This window comes from Pongo abelii, chromosome 3 (assembly GCF_028885655.2).
Source record: "Pongo abelii isolate AG06213 chromosome 3, NHGRI_mPonAbe1-v2.0_pri, whole genome shotgun sequence".
Taxonomy (NCBI): Eukaryota; Metazoa; Chordata; class Mammalia; order Primates; family Hominidae; genus Pongo; species Pongo abelii.
The window spans coordinates 110,059,327-110,076,758 of NC_071988.2; the positions used below are offsets into that span (position 1 = coordinate 110,059,327).

Here is a 17,432-nt window from a genome sequence, read left to right on the forward strand (position 1 = left end):
GAGATCTTAACTGCATGCACGCCTGTGGTAAAATGTGGAGAAAGACCTTGGTAGAGTGTGGCAAGGAAGGGTTTTAGATAAGCAGAGCAACACGGAGACATTGGGCTTCTTTTGGGATAAAGAGTAGCAGGATGTGGGGAAGGGATAAAGAAAGGAAAAGTGAGAAAGTCCCAAAGAACTTCTTGGAGATTTTTGCCTGAGTCTACCCTGCTTCTCTCCGTTCATCTTAGAGGCCACATGCAGCAGATCATTCAGCTCTTTCCTGACTTGCCACCCTCCTCATGATCTAGAGTGTTAGAGGATAGTATTATGGAGAGCAGCCGCTGCAAGAAGAGTCACGTGTTAACATGGGGAAGGCTCTATAGGAGCACCCTGTGCTGTGCACATGGGGAAGTTAAAAGTCAGAGTCAGAGTGTACATCCACATTAGTAGAAACTATGCTGATGAGTTAAATTATTTTTTCACAGACAACATACCCTAGCCTTCGTGCCTTCTTCCGGACTCATCTATGCGTTTGGTTGTGGAGCAAGAGGTCAATTAGGAACTGGGCACACTTGTAATGTTAAGTGTCCATCCCCTGTCAAGGGTTACTGGGCTGCCCACAGTGGCCAGCTTTCAGCCCGAGCTGGTAAGAATGATTGTCTCTGGAATTTAATGGTATTTTAAGTGATGAAAACAGTTGTTTACAGAATATGTATCTGTTACTTACTTTGAGGTCTTTTGGAGGGAATGAAGATAAGGTATTTTTTAACATCAATTAATAATTTCAATACTTACTATGCATGAAGCTGTATAGTTGAGATCCTAGAGAATAAATAAAGCAGGAAATACTGTTGTGTTAGGCCGTTCTTGCATTGCTATAAAGAGCACCTGAAACAGGGTGATTTATGAAGAAAAGAGTTTTAATTGGCTCACAGTTCTGCAGGCTCTACAGGGAGCATGATACAGCCATCTGCTTGGCTTCTGGGGAGGCCTCAGGAATCTTACAGTCATGGCAGAAGACAAAGAAGGAGCAGACACTTCACATGGCAGAAGCAGGAGCAAGAGAAAGAGTGGAGGGGAGGTGCCATACATTTTACACCACCAGATCTCATGTGAACTCAGAGCAAGAGCTCACTTATCACCAAGGGGATGGCCCAAGCCATTCATGAGGGATCTGCCCTCATGATCTAAACACATCCCACCATGCTCCACCTCCAACATTGGGGGTTACTGCAATTCAACATGAGTTTTGACCAGAACATACATTCAAACTACACCAGTTATTTTGTTTCCACAGACCTTGGTGGTGGTGTATACATTTTATTGTTGTTGCTAATAATGACAGTTCGCATGTATTGAATGCTTAATGACGTTTCATTACTATGCAAAGCACTCAAAATAACCTAAGAACTAGTTAGTGGTTATTATCCCCATGTTAGAGGTAAGGGAACAAAGTCTTAAGGAGGTCAAGTAATTTGCCCAAGATCACATAGATTCTGGAGGCAGGATTTAAACCGAGGTCATTCTAAATCCTGTGTACTATGTTACCTCTACTTTGCTGCTGGCGTTTTGGTATATAACATGATGTGATTTCTTTTTATGCCATTTTTTTTCTTCCGTTAAAAAATAGTTAAATAGCAGTCTTGGTTTCATTGGAAATCAAAGTAAGGCAGTCATTAATATTGAATGACTGCTTCACCTTGAAATAATAAATCTGAGGCTGAAATGGAGCTAGAGAATCATTAAAAGGAAGTATAATTTAATAATTAATTTTGATTTTGAAGTCGATAAAGTGACACACTTATGGCTTGATCAGGAATTTGTTTGAAACAGTAACTATCATAAATTTTAGTACTGGATTATAAGAAACTCAAGGATACAGACAAACTTTTTCTTTTTGTAAACCTAGCATATAGCACAGGACCTGGCATGAACTTGTCACTCAGTAGACATTTTTGGAATGAATATATGAGCATCTGAAATGTAGTGCAACTTAAAATATAAATAAACAAGATTTTGTTTGGGTGATGTTCCCAAAAGCAAAAGAATGGCTTTGTGTCCTTTTCTCTGTAATTTGTAAATTCTTTTCTCCAAGACATTGTACTCACATATGGAATACATTTATTTAGAAAGTTTACCAACTCAAGTGTTTTTTGGTTATTTCGAAACCACAAATTTTTGAAGTTGAATTATAACCTGACTTCCATGGTCCTAAATTTGTGCTTGGATGTTTGCCAAAATGATTTTATAACATAAGCAGGTAAATGTCGGTTATGTAAATGACATGGTTTTAGGAACCCTCTTGGTAATGTGGGAGCACAGAGGAAGGCATGGAGGAGTATTGTGGTTAGAGGAAGTTTGAGCTGTGCCTCGAAGGATGATTTGGAGTTAGCCAGGTGTAGAGGACTGTGAGGGAGTTGGTGTGAGCACCACCAAGGTGCAGTTCCAGAGGCACATTCAGGTTATGCTCTCGGTGGGCACATTCATGGAGAATCCCATGTGCTAGGGACAGCAGAGGGAGGAGGCACGAGATGTGAAATGGTGTGCTGTATTAGAAATAAAGGCAACGTGGTAGTGGGAGAATGTCACCGTGGACACAGGGTGATGGGAGGTAAAGCAGGGAGCAGGAAACGGAGGTCCTTCCATGGCAAGATTCGTCCTGATGGGGCCTGGGCCCAGCACACTCACATGCTGAATTATTTGTTACCATAAAGAATAGTACCATAAAGAAATGTTACCATTTCAGATTTCAGGTCAGTGGAATGAAAAAGAGAAACTAGGTCAGGATTCACTGGCAGTTGGGGAGGGGCAGAAGAAGAGTTAGGGTGGAGGATACCATTTTATATATTTATTTTTAATTGAAGTAGAAACAGTCCTAGGCAGTGAGCTGGAGGAGAAGATTTCTTACTTCTGTGACACAATTAAAATGAATAGGTGCCCACTCTGAAGTGTATTCTGCAACAGTAGAAAAGGGGATCAAGGAGAAATTTCAATTAATGAAAAATATGCTTTCGGAATTTTTTTTTTTGACAGATCGCTTTAAATATCATATCGTTAAGCAGATCTTCTCTGGAGGAGACCAAACTTTTGTACTTTGCTCCAAATACGAGGTAAAATTTTTCTTGTGACTCTTATTTCCAGGAAGGAATAATAGCGAACCAATATTTATTTTAACAAGTAATTACAACGTAAAGAGCAATGTTACTCTTTGTTTCTACCAATCCTGTGTTATTTCTAAAATAAGCAAACTAAATCTGGAAGAAGTTGTCTCCATTTGGCTCCCTTGAAGTGCCAACAATTCTCCTGGAATTATGGAGTTCTAATTTATAATTTGAAATTATTTATTTATATTTGTACTTGTTCCAGAAACACTGTAAAGGATGCCTAGGGAGTTTGTGCTTACTTTGGCATTATTTGATTTTCCATTTCTTTTCTTCCTTGTTAAGTGGCAACAAATGCTAGGTATTTGGGAACTTGGTGGGTTTCTTTGTTTGATGTGATTGAGTATATATATGTATGTAAGAGATACCACAATTTTCAGATGTATTTTATTATTTGTAATCTGCTTATGACATGACACCAAAATTTCCCTCTCATTGTCTCCTGCATCACTGTAGTGGATAAAGACAGTGTGACATTGTCTTTCTGCCTGAAGGTAGAGTGTGGATCCAGGTTTCTGTGACAGGGCTCGAATTCCTTCCACTCTTCCTTGCTGGGGGAATTCAGTCTGAAAAAACTCCACAGATTTGTTGTCAGTGCTGCACTCCTTCCCCTGTGCTTTCTCTCCTCTCTTCTCTTCTCCTTCCCCACCCTTCCTGCTTTTATTCAGCAAACATTTCAACAGGACCAGCTCCGAGTGGTGCATGGATCCTTATACTCTCCTGGAGGAGCAAGGGAATGGGCTGTTAATGATGAAAAAGGAGTCAGAATTGACTGGGAAGAAAATGCGCAACTGTGGAAAGCAGGGGCTCTTTCCGTCTTGGAAACTTTCTCTATTAGTTTGATACTTAGCTATCTTTAAGTACACAAAGTATTTGCCTTCTAGTCATTCTGATTCTATGATTAGGTTGGAAAAGGTCCTGGGTGGAGCCCAAGGCCGTAGGCTGGACAGCTAAAGCTGATGATTAGCTATTTTCCAGGTCAGGTGCCTGAAGAAGGTGGCTTAGTGCTACCATCTGGCGTAATTTGGAACTGCTGCCTTAGACTTATTTTAGACCCAGCCTCAGAGTGTGTATTACAGAGAAATCCTGAGGAAAGCTGAGGTTTTTCTTTGTTTCTTCAAGATGTCAATAAAACAAAATACAAAAGGCACTGACTCTGTGGAGGATAATCAGTTTTTGTGCATAAGTAGTAGAGTTTTAAGTATTTATTTCCCCTAGAAACTAGTATTGAATAGTATTATTCAATAGTATCCAACTTTAATTTTCCTGTGAAATTTAACATGAAATTTAGTTTTCTCTTGTAAATATAGTATCTGATATATGTAACTGATTTTTATTATTGTAATCAACACCTTGGGCCTGGAAAACAACACACTGATGAGAAGGAAGTGAAGTAGCATACTATTAGAGAGGCAGGGCAGGTTAAAGTTTAAACAACTGGAAAGAGGGATAGGTATGCATGAAAAGTGTAAGATCACAAAGAAAAAGGAAAGTAAACATTACTTAAGAAGATGTTGCTCTTTCTTTTGAAACTGAAACCTATGCACATTTACTTAAACTATTAACCAGAGATGATTATTTAGATACAGAGGCTGATCAAATCGTATGCTTACCCTGTTACCATATCACTTAAACAACCAAGAAAAAGCACCTGTATAGTTACAGCCTCTTTTTTTTTTTTTTTTTTTTTTGAGATGGAGTCTTGCTTTGTCGCCCAGGCTGGGGTACAATGGTGTGATCCTGGCTCACTGCAACCTCCACCTCCTGGTTTCAAGCAATTCTCCTGCCTCAGCGTTCTGAGTAGCTGGGATTACAGGCGTCCGCTACCATGCCTGGGTAATTTTTTTTGTATTTTTAGTAGAGACCAGTTTCACCATGTTGGCCAGGCTGGTTTTGAACTCTTGACCTCAAGTGATCTACCCTCCTCGGCCTCCCAAAGTGCTAGGATTACAGGCGTGATCCACCACACCCGGCCATAGCCTCTATTTTTATAAAAGTCTGACTCATTCATTACTGCCAGGCCTTAGGTGAAAGAAGGGAGGGAAGGAGTTATATTCAGATACCCCTTTGCTACACTGATTCTAGGTCTTGGGAATTTAGTGAATGTAAACCATAGCATCTCCTTTTCCCGTCGTTTTGTTCCCTGGATAGAATTGAAGAGGGAATGTGGTTGGGATTGTTAGAATTGTGTGTGCATGTGTGTGTGTTTGTGTGTGTGTCTATCTCATAATCTTCTTTTTCCTGGAACAGTGATTCTTAACCTTGGCTGCCTACTGGAATCACCTGGGAGTGCTACAAAATACTGATGACTCTAGAGATTCTGATTTAATTGGTCTGGAGTATGACTTGGTCATCAGGATTATTGAACGCTCCCATGGTGATTCAAAGTCCAGCCAAAGTTGAGAAACACTGACCTAAGAGCAATTTTTCCTTTTTTGCCTGTATGTATTAAAGACAGGAAGAATGATGTTTTTTCTTGGTTCTTTAAGTGATTCTGAACTTGTACTTTACCCAAGGCATCTCTGGTTTATTGGACGTGTGATGAGGAATGAGAAAATAGTTCCAAGTCTTTATTTTATTGTAGGTTTGTGTTAGAATTGATGTTCAGCTGCCCCTTTGAATGGGTGAAATAAATAAAATTTACATAACAACAATGGTTTTACAAGGAGGTGGAAAGACAATCCTTGTGTGTACTCCAGCATCCGCTTTGGATTATGAGTTTTCTGTATGTCCTTCAAGATGATTTTTGTTCTCTCAATAGATATCTGTGGCCATTTTAGTAGAATAGTTATCAATAACCAGATGATCACAAACTTTGTCAGGCATCTCTGTTTTATTACATGCTCTACTCCTTCCTCTCATAATGATACCTTAACTTGAAGCTATGGGAAGGTAACCAAGAAAATTTACTTTGAAAGTTATGTTTTTATGTGTAGGTACAAAGGAGAAAAAAACCTCATGAGCTGATGAATGAGTGCTTTAATATTACCTTTTTCCTCTTCACTGGAGACAAGAATAGGAGTATAAAGCACCATCAGCCTTTTCTTAGTTCTCGATCAAGAACAAGGCTTGGGGAAAATAAGTTGAAAACAAGCAATTTTAGAAAAGGAAAGTGCTTATTATGTTTTTTTTTTCTTTAATCTCACTGAATAAAAGATGTACAGTGTTGGGCAACATTTGGAATTTTCAAGGACATACATTATTAACATCTTTTTCTGCCATTTTTCTTAAAATAGCTTTATACTTGAAGCAAGAAATTAAGAGTCATTGTTTTTATAGGTTATTTGTCATATAGATTATAACTGAACTCTGGCTCTTTTGTAATACATTTTGTTGAAGTTTGGTGGACATTTATGGCAGATGACTAATACCTTAAAAACCTGCTGGTACGGTGATTCAAAGCAAAGGGGAAAGAAGTCTGGGAAAGTTGTACTGAGTTGGTTTCTCTGGGAAACAGACCCGAGACTCAAAGGTTTTTGGGAGAGTGCTCTCTAGAAGAACATCTACTGAGGGATGAAGGAGGCAGGATTGCACAGAGGGAGGGGTTGAAATGCAATTCAGTTATAACAGAGGCCTCAGCCAGTCCCATGAGGAGCACTGAAGTTGTGATGGTCCTTCAGCCAGTCCTGAGCTGAGGCAAGCGGGCTGGACCTTTACACCATGCCTCTACCTGCCATTGGATGTGATAGTGAAGCAACAGCCAATGCCAAGTCCTGGACAGCAACCCAGCTGGGATCTGTCAGGAGCCTCCATTCTGAAGGGTGGAGGGGATCTGGGCGGCACACCGCAGCATTTAGATCTTAAGTGAAACGTAAAATGGAGAATATGTGGGAGAAAGGAGAGGAGACAAGATCCATGCTACATAATTTCTTCTTTTTACTGTTACATTTAATTCTCCAGAATTATTCTCCTGCTGTTGACTTCAGGACTATGAACCAAGCACATTATACCAGTTTAATAAATGATGAAACCATAGCTGTTTGGAGGCAAAAACTCTCAGAACACAACAATGCAAATACAATCAAGTATGTGGCTTCTTGTCTTCATTTTTTTTTTCCACAAAGTATGTTACAACTTTTTAGCTTAGTGTGATTTTCCCTACTTGCATATTGATACTGTGAATGTAAGTGGGGTTTTACATTATAGGGAATCGTGGTATTTTTTTTGGTTACTATTTCAGGGTTGATCTCCTTAGCCCCAGATAGCATAATGGATGGATCCCCAATTCTCACACACAGTATATGCCTCAACCTGTCTTGTTTATTGTATGATCTTAAAAATCCTGACTGATGAAGGCCTGAGTTGGTGATTCTGCTAAGAGAGCTTAGCGTTATGGTTGTGTAACTGCTAAGAGAGCTTATCGTTATGGTTTTGGAAGTGTATGCATATTCCAAAACATCCCAAATCTGAGACAGCTGTTATCTTACCTAATCTTACTAATTTCTAGCATTTTCCTATTCATAATGATTGAGATGGTAATTCAGAGTCATGTAGAAAAAAAACCCAACAGTAAGTAGGATTGGGACCTTTTATCAAATTTAAAGGACAATTTTCCTTTGCACATTTTTACACATTTTCATTGGCTTTCCTTAGCCTCTCCACTTTTTTCTGCAAAGTCTGATTCTTGGGAAGAGTAAATCAAGCTCTGTGCACTAAGTTGTGGTTATTCCCAGAAACGTACATAATGGTCCTGCATTATGACATAGATTGTAGTGGGCCAAATGACCAGGACTCTACACTTTGAGGCACTTGAGCTGGTAACTTTGTGAGTGAGAGAGCATTAGGAACTCCCTAGAGCAGCTCTGTGGCAGTCTTCAGAATCCCTCTAACCTTAGGGTGGCTCTGCCAAGGAGCTCAGGCTGAAGGGTCGCAGGGGAGAGGAGATGAGGGCTAGCTGGGGTCCAGCAAGGGAAACGGTGACACTTTACCATTAGTTCTCTGTTTTCTTATTTATAAAATAAATGGATGGAAGAAATGATCTTTAAAGATCTTTCCTGACCTAAATTCTGTGATTAACAGAAACTACTGTAATCCCCTCCCCAGCCGTATATTTGTGTTATTCTTTCCCTTTTCCTTACACTGAATGGAAAGGCCCAGGGTTCCTGATGTCCAGTTTCATTTTGGGTCCTCAGAATTAGCTGTTTCCCCAGAGCTTGTATAATAGAAGGTAATGGGAATAAGCACTTGTTTCACTATTTTTTAATTTCCATCTCAGATATGCAGCAAAATAGAAGTAGTTTTTCAGTTATTAATTTGTAAAGATAATTTCTGTGTTCGGGAAGTAACAGCTTGGCTTCTCTTTTTTGGTTTTATTCTGTGTTTCTCCTTGGAGTTTAGATAGGGCACTTCTTAGATGGTTGGTGGTAGAAAAATATTCAAGGACATTATTGGGACAAGAGGTTTTCTTTCAGGGGCTTTGATATTCTTTTTTTTTCCTAACATGGAAAACTTAAGTTCTTCTTCATTTTGAGATGTGACATCCTGTTTTTCTAAAGCAAATGTACATTTTCCAAAGCTTCAGCTGACAAAGAGCTGCTATTAATGAAATCCTTGAGTAGATGATTACTTTATTGTTGTTGCTTAAATAACCATTTATTTGTAATGATTAAAGGCTTCCCCCTCCCTTCTTTTCTTTGAGCAGTGGTGTTGTTCAGATATTATCTTCTGCAGCCTGTTGGAATGGAAGTTTTCTTGAAAAAAAGTAAGTGACTTAGAGCCTTAAAAAACCCTCATGTGTACCTGTAGTCTCAGCTATTTGGAAGGCTGACACAGGAGGATTGCTTGAGTTTAGGAGTTTGGGGCTTTAGGATGCTATGATCATGCCTGTGAATAGCCACTGAATTCCAGCCTGGACAACATAGTGAGGCCCCATCTTTTTAAAAAAAAGTTTCTTAAAACCCCATATGTGATGCAAATACTTATTCAGCAAAGGCTGTGAAAGACTTTTCTTCTCTTTGATGGTGGTTGGCCTTAATTTAATGAGTAAGCTGATGCTTTGCACAAAAATTGGAATGCCTAATAATGGTAATGAGAGGACTTCAGGAAGAGCAATGCTGATTCATACCTGGATGGCAGAAAAGCAGATTACTGAGAGAGACTGTATCTCAGAAATAATTGGTAGAATCATCAGTAAGATTTTCAGAGTATTCTAAGATGTGTCATAATTTTAAATTCTTAATTCCTCACATAATTTTCTTGGTTTCTTTGGTTTGCTTTCCCATAGTTCTTAAATTTTTATCATTTTTTATTTTTTTCTCTCAAAAGGAGTGAATTTCAGAGAGTAATTCTAAGGAGGCTTCAGGGGCTCCTTGGATTTAGGTCCAGCCCAGCTCACCAGAGAATTATATTTGAGGTTGAACTCCCCAGTAGTAAATAGAATGTTTATTTGCTTAGCCTTATCCCTTCTGCAAATATCTCCCTCAGGAACCTGATGCAGCAAAAGGGTCTTGTCATGGGTTTGGATCTTTGGTAATCCCAAGTCCTAATTATTTCTCAGTCCTTTCTGCCAGTGACCAGGCTAATGAGATCTCAAGATGAATTAGACTTCATTTCTGTGTGTGAATCCCACCCCTACCCCTCGATCCCTGTGTTAGTCGAGGTTCTTCAGAGAAATGGAACAAATAGGAGAGAGATAAATAGATAGATGGATGTATCTAGAGAGAGGGAGAGGAAGAGAGGGGATTTACTACGGGAATTGGTTCGCCTGATTATGGAGGTTGAAAGATCCTGCCATAGGCATCTGTAATCTGGAGAACCAGGCGAGCCAGCATCATAGCTTAGTATAAGTCCAAAGGCCTGAGAACCAGGGAAGCTGATGGTGTAACTCTGTCTGAGGCTGAAGGCCTGAGAAAGGGGTGGGGGCTGCTGGTGTAAGTATTGGAGTGCAAAGAGCACAGAACCTGGAGTTCTGATGTACAAGGGCAGGAGAAGAAGGATGTCCTAGTTCCAGAAGAGAGAGAGAAAGAATTTGTCTTTGCTCTGCCTTTTTGTTCTGGGCTTTCAGCTGACTGGGTGGTGCCTACCCACACTGGATGAGGATGGATTTTCTTTACTTAGTCACTAATTCAAATGCCAATCTCTTACAGAAAACTTACCCAGACATACCCAGAAATAATACTTTACCAGCTATCTGGGTATTCCTTAATCTAGTCATGTTGACTCCTAAATTCAGCCATCACCACCCCCTCCCCACAAATGAGTCCCTAACTGGGTTGCAGGAGGTCACTTCAGAAACTCTCTTTGGTTACATTTAGAGATTATAAAGTCATTTACTTTTATAATTAAGGCAGCTGGGATGAGCTCACACAATTCATTTCATATTTAGTAATTAGTTTTTTCCTCTAGGGAAAGATATTCTGGATTATGCTGATGTTGGCCTTCCAGAACAGGGGTTCTCAACCAGGGTGATTTTGCTCCTCAAAGGACATTTGGCAATTTCTGGTGACATTTTTGGTTGGTACAATGGGGAGGGACTTGCTATTGGCATCCAGTGGGTAGAACCCAGGGATGCTGCTAAACATCCTTCATTCCCACCTGCCCAGCAAAGAATCCTCTGGCCCCAAAAGTCAATAGTACCAAGGCTGAGAAACCCTGTTCTAGATGGATAGCTTTCATGACATTTGGGAAGGGCTCTTGGCCAGACTTGTTAGGTTATTCATCCTTAGTATCACAGATTTCGTATAGAGTTGTGGGGAAAGCCTTTTATTTTTTTTTCAAACTGACATCTGTATATTTCAGAAAGTCTACTCCTGTAGTGTACATAGGATGCATCACAGGAAACCAATCAAAATGAAGACAAGATTTACAAAGCAATAAATACGTATAGATAAAACCTTTTGTTTTTGTTTCTCAACAGCATAGCAAAAAGTACCTGTAAGCATATGGAAAATTACATATGGGAAACCAGAATTCATTTCCATATTTTGGGCAGATTTATTTTAAAAATAATAACAACAACAACGAAAGACCCAAAAAACAAAGTATAAGCAATTTATCTTCATTTGAGCGTAGGGGTTCCAATACATATAATTATGATTTTTTAAAATGTTGGAAACTCTTTTATGTTTTCAAAAATTATAACATTGCTGTCAGAGTGTATTAAAATGATCTGAATGTGTCCATTACTCAAAAACAGAAGCCTGCTTTGCAAATAGATATCTCTTTTGTAAATTAACAGATGTGGTAGGTTCAAGAGTGGGATATATGAGATATTCTCTAACTCTCAAAAATGCTAAGATTTTATTTAAGGTTAAAAAAATGATTTAGTTGCTAGAAAGTTAAAAATAGTAGCAATGAAATTAGTCCTTGGGTGAATATAATTGTATCCTTTGTGTTAACGATGAGAGACATTAACTTTGCATTTACTATAGATCATTTTTATTTTAAATACTTCGTTAAGAAAGGCTTTCAACAAGGAAGTTCTATTGTCATTTGTTGATGAGTGGACCAGTTTGCACAGGGGATGTTATTTGCACCAAGCCACAGCATCTACATCTAGTTCAATGAGCCACAAAAACAGAAAAAAACCAAAAAACACAAGACGAAATCAGGGAAATAATTATTTGTTTATAAACTTCAAGATAGCCTTAACTTGATATGACGGTCCTTGTACTTTGACTTGAAGGAAAACAGATTTAAAAATTTGAAAATTCTTGTAAAAGGAATTCCAGTGTGGTTTATTCTTTGTGAAAGAATAATATTCTGTATTTTGGGTTTATTATTTTGAGATTTATGCCAAGTGTAGTATTTTTGTGGATCTTATCTGCCAGATCAAATTTAAATCTGATTAGTAAGAACACAGTATTTTACTTGTTTATAATTCCTATCAGAGTGTTTGCTTTTTCTTTTATTACATACCTTTTTGATTTTATTTGTTTAGAATTGATGAACATTTTAAAACGAGTCCCAAAATCCCTGGGATTGACCTGAACTCAACTAGGGTGTTATTTGAGAAGTTAATGAACTCTCAGCACTCCATGATTCTAGAACAGGTATGTTTCTTATATTTGTAAAGTGCATTCTTAAAAATGCGTTTTTGTATTGATGAATTCAACTTCAAGAGAAAAAGAGTAAGATGAAAAAGTGAAAGTCTCCAAATCTTAATTTTGTAAAGTATTTACTTTGGGAATTAGACCTACCTTTTGCTTTCTTTTGGCTTAAACCTTTCCAAGGCAATGCCCCTCTAGAATATACAGTTTGCACTGGCAGGGATCCTTGGCTTTTCTTTTCATGGATGTGTACTGAGGGCCTAGACCAGTGTCAGGCTCATAGTAGGTTCTCAGTGCATAGTGAATGAATGAGAGTTGAGAGTCTATCAAATAGCTTATGAACTTAGAGAAAGTTAACTAGATCTCAAGTATGTTTGAATTTCTCATTACTCTTTTCCCTCATACAGATTTTGAACAGTTTTGAAAGTTGTCTGATTCCCCAGTTGTCAAGCTCACCACCAGATGTTGAAGCCATGAGAATCTATTTAATACTACCTGAGTTTCCCCTACTCCAGGATTCCAAGTATTATATAACATTGACTATTCCCTTGGCTATGGCCATTCTTCGGCTGGATACAAACCCCAGCAAAGTACTAGGTGAATTTGCTAACCTCAATATCAGTGGTTTTATGGTCATTTGTTTTGTTGGTGTGACTCCTGGCTCTCAGTGGATTGAGATCCAAGAATCTATTTGTTGCCATTTAATATCCTTAACACTTAAAACCTTTTTTTCTTTGCTGTTAATTTTTAGCTAACCCTATTTTCAAGTTGAAAATAAAACCATTATTTAGATTATTTGAAATGACTCGTGCCAGAATAATCTTGATTTTATAGTATTCACAAACCTAATTTATTTAACTTGAAACTATTTTTTTTCTACCACATTGGCTTATAGTAAATAGGACCTCAGTATTACTGTACGTTGGTCTTTCTCCTATGTCTAATTTAGGGGGTGGGAGTGAAGTGAACAGTTTCGGTGACACAGAGGTCTCCAAAAAAGGAGAGGAAGAAAATGACCTAGTGTGGACTTACCAAATGTTTGTTTTGTTTTTCTTTTTTAGGACAGTTGAGTCCACACTGATTTTTGCAGGCTCCGGACACTTTGCTGAGATAAAAACCTTCCGTTCCTCAGTGATTTGGAGAGTGTCTTTCATGGGAGTAGCACCTGAAATGTTTTTATTAATCAAGTGCAGGAAGTCTATCACCTGGCTTTTTACTTTTTTCCCCCCTGGTAAATTTTGTTAGGTGTCATTGCAGCTCAGTAACTTCTGTGTTCCAGATGGACTGGGATGTTACTTGAGTGTGGTCTCGCCATGAATAAAGAGATTGTGTTCCTGAAGGTGGAATACTGGCTTTTCTATATTGCCTCCACCTTTGTAGAAGAGATAAAAACAGAAATAATAATGAAAGCACTAGTAAATGTTAGTACTTGATTTTTTTTAAGATCAAAAGCCTTTTGGGGGCACATTTTCTCAGGTGTTCTAGTTGATGTGAAACAGAGAAGTGGCAATATCAGAAGAAATCTTACCTGACTTTCAAGTTTTAGAGTTGTTTCATTTTTATTTTTCCAGGCTGGACAATACAAAGAGAACATAATTGTTCAATTTTACACTTAATTTATTTTTAACTTCTAATTATTGATATTTAAAAGAATACCCCAAAGTAGAGAGTATGCTACAGGTAGTCACCACACAAATTCAGCAGTTGTCAGTATTTTGCCCATTTTATTTCATCTGTCCCTCGCCCTCACCACCTTTTTATTTTTTGTTGGAGTATTTTAAAGGAAATCTCAGACATACCATTTCATTCTTTAAGTATTTCAGTATGGCCGAGTTTATTTCCAACGAAGTATAAGCTAGTGGTATAATCTTCTTGTCTGGTTATGGGAAAGCATTTTTTGGTGAGAAATAAAAATGTTAGTTTTTCAACTAATGATACCTCTTAAAGGGAAGGGAATGGTTGCCATATTGGTGCTGCTTCTAGAGTATGTGGTGTGTCATCCTTTGCATTTCTGCTTCAGGATTTAGTGATGGCTGAAAGCGCTAGGACGTAAGAATGCTTTTTGTATTAATACATTGGGCATCACTCCTGCCCAAAATATGTGTATCTTGTCCACATGTAGTCTGGAATTGGACTTTTAAGTTAACCTTCAGATTGAGTCTTTGCAAAAAATCAGACCAGGCTTTACAAAAAAAGCTCCAGGGATTCTTGTACAGCTGTTGTTCTCCCCAAAAAGGTTTTAATGGATTCTTTTTAAAGTCAGTTTTGGGAAAATGTGTTTTAGACTAATGTTTATCTTCTAGACAAAGCAATTTTTAACTGGCAGGCAGAAGACATAAATACTTGCCCAAGATTACATGTTGAAATATGTCTTTTCTTTCTAAAGATAACTGGTGGTCTCAGGTATGCCCGAAATATTTCATGAAGCTGGTAAACCTCTATAAAGGTGCAGTCCTTTATCTACTGAGGGGAAGAAAGACATTCTTAATTCCCGTACTGTTTAACAATTATATCACAGCAGCTCTCAAACTCTTGGAGAAGTTATATAAGGTGAGCATAGGAGGTGCTAGTGGGGAGGGGGTGATTAGATGGTAGGGTAAAATGTCCTAGTGAGATGTTCTCTGGGAAGCCATGTTTCAGTTGTCTGTATTTTGTTCTTCATTAGGTAAATCTTAAAGTGAAGCATGTGGAATATGATACATTTTACATTCCTGAGATTTCCAATCTCGTGGACATTCAGGAAGACTACCTCATGTGGTTCTTGCATCAAGCAGGGATGGTAAGAATTCATAAAGCATGTTTTAAAGCTTTAGTCTTTTTATAAGAAAAGCATATGTGAGCTGTATAATATGTCTTTGACTTTGATGTCAGTGTCTCACCTATTCTTCATCCAGCTGGCCTTTTGCATTCTAGAAACTTGGAAGTGCTTTAAGTAATCATCAATGTTATAAGGAGTCATAAATGAGTAGTCACCCAGAATGTTACACATTTTATCAGTTGCCCCCTTTAAAAAAATCAGAGTGTCTAAAGTAGTCAGATTCACAGAAACAGAAAGTAGAATGGTGATTGCTAGGGGCTGGAGGCAGGGGAAAATGGAGAGTTGCTATTTAATGAGTATAGCTTCAGTTTTGCAAGATAAGAAAGTTTGGAGATCCAATTGTACACCAGTGTGAATATACTTAACACTGCTGAACTGTACACTTAAAAATGCTTAAGATGGTACGTGTTATGTTAGGTTTTTTTTAAACCATAATTTTAAAAAAAGACACATACAAATATGAATTTTTAGCTTTCCTCGAAACTTGGAAGATCTGGCAGCACGACCTGTCTTCCCATATGACACCAAATGGCTGGAGTTCAAGAGTGACTCTTTAGATGAGGCTTATGTATATGCCACAATTCCCACTGCAGGTTAATTTATCCCTGACATTGAGGAAGGATCATTTGCTAATTATCATCTTCTGACAGCCTACTCCAGTCATCATATGTCAGCTACCTGGACCCTGTAGGCCCCTTCTGATTGAGAATTATGTGTGTGAAAGTGTCACACATCCCTGACCAAGTGCTATCTCACCGTATTTTAGATATGCCATTCAGGGGCCTGCGGATTCCTGCCTACCACCTCTGGCGTGGCAGGAACTGCTCCTTTTGATAGCACACCGGCTTGGGATATATGCAGGGCTCTTTAGGATCTCCCGTCTGTGGAGTATGTGCAAATTTGAGTTAGGTCAGAAAACAGAATGATAATTTGGTTACCGTATTTTGTGAAGCCATGCGCAGCAGATTTGAGGTGAGTCCTTGCCAGTGTAGCAGGTTCATCACCAATATTAGGGCAATATTTTTCCTGTGGGGTTTTTGGAAGTCAGCAGTTGTCTCCAAAAGCAAGGCATTTAAATAGGCTGATCTAATTGAACAAGCAGGATTGTTTTCTTTGTCAAATAATAGATGATGAATGCTAGACACAATGTTGTATTTTTTTCTCTAGAGACTTAAAAAATGCATACAGTGTTTTATTTTTAAATAAGATTTTATGATTACCCTGAGAAAACAAAATACTTTTTTTTTGAGACAAGGTCTGGCTCTGTTACCCAGGCTGGAGTACAGTGGTACCATCTTGGCTCACTGCAACCTCTGCTTCCCAGGCTCAAGCCATTCTCCCACCTCAGCCTTCCGAGTAGCTGGGACTACAGGTGCGTGCCATCACACCTGGCTAATTTTTGTATTTTTTGTAGAGGTGGGGTTTTGTGATGTTTACCAAGCTGGCCTTGAACTCATGAGCTCAAGTGATTCACCAGCCTTGGCCTCCCAAAGTGCTGGGATTACAGGGGTAAGCCACTGTGCCTGGCCAGGAAAATACTTTTTAATATAAATGAGTTAGAGTGTTCTAAATGGGTTGACTTGGGAAATTTAACATGGAGGCTAGTAATGAACTCTGTTTTCACTTTCAAATTTAGGAATTATTAAAAAATAAGCCCTTCTGTTTTATCGATTTATGAATAATTATTTACTGAATGATAACATTATGAGCGGAAAAATAAGCCTGATGAATTATTTAGGCCAACTGCTTTGTTTCTAGATGAGGAAATGGAAGTTAAACAATTTTTCCACTAATTTCATTAGCAATAAAAGTCAATTCTTCTGATTTCTCATCTACCCTTTCTGTGACTTGATGCTGAATAAAATAAGTCTAACAAATTGTAGTTCTTTTTTACTCTGAAAAAGAAGTTGCTCATGTTAAAATCTAGATTATTATGACAGTAGTCTCTGAGTAGAGATATTTAAGTAACTTTTACAATATTTTAAACTTCCTTTCTCTTAACATTTGATAAACAAATATCTTATCAGATCTTGAATAACAAATGCTCATCTCTTCAATAACTATAATAGTTATTAAAGAAATATAGAAAATTACATGAAACTAGTATGTGGCCTTTTGTGATTTTTGTGGAATTTTTTTTTATTGTATGAGGTACAATGCTATTAGAAATTGAATTTTAAATGTCTTGATATTTTGAAGTTTAATTTAAAATACTAAAGCTATTTCATGTTATTTTTGTTGATTTTAACTACTTTTAAATAATAAATGGATTTTTTTGATGTGTGTTGGCGTTTTTAGCTTGTTACTAGCTGAGGCTGTGTAGTATATTGTTGAGCACATGCTCCAGTCAAAAAGACCTGGGTTCAGTTCCCCACTCTGGTCTAATGGCCGTGGCCTTAGACAAGTTACCTAATTTCTATAGGACCGCATCCTCTTTTGTGAATAAGAATTATAACAGATTGTGGAAATTAAATGGGAGAAAGC

At 38.1% G+C, this 17,432-nt stretch overlaps 1 protein-coding gene across 13 annotated transcripts in view; it reads left to right on the forward strand.

Annotated features, from left to right (window-relative positions):
• HERC3 (HECT and RLD domain containing E3 ubiquitin protein ligase 3) overlaps positions 1-17,432 on the forward strand; it is a 117,301-nt gene that overhangs the window by 62,675 nt on the left and 37,194 nt on the right. For all 13 annotated transcript variants that reach the window (XM_002814961.5, XM_009240190.4, XM_054554151.2 and 10 more), the window contains 8 exons: positions 468-628; positions 3,016-3,092; positions 7,044-7,168; positions 8,785-8,844; positions 12,022-12,133; positions 12,538-12,727; positions 14,517-14,680; positions 14,796-14,909. In XM_002814961.5, coding sequence (XP_002815007.1) covers positions 468-628; positions 3,016-3,092; positions 7,044-7,168; positions 8,785-8,844; positions 12,022-12,133; positions 12,538-12,727; positions 14,517-14,680; positions 14,796-14,909 — 1,003 coding nt within the window. The remainder of the gene's footprint in view (positions 1-467; positions 629-3,015; positions 3,093-7,043; positions 7,169-8,784; positions 8,845-12,021; positions 12,134-12,537; positions 12,728-14,516; positions 14,681-14,795; positions 14,910-17,432) is intronic.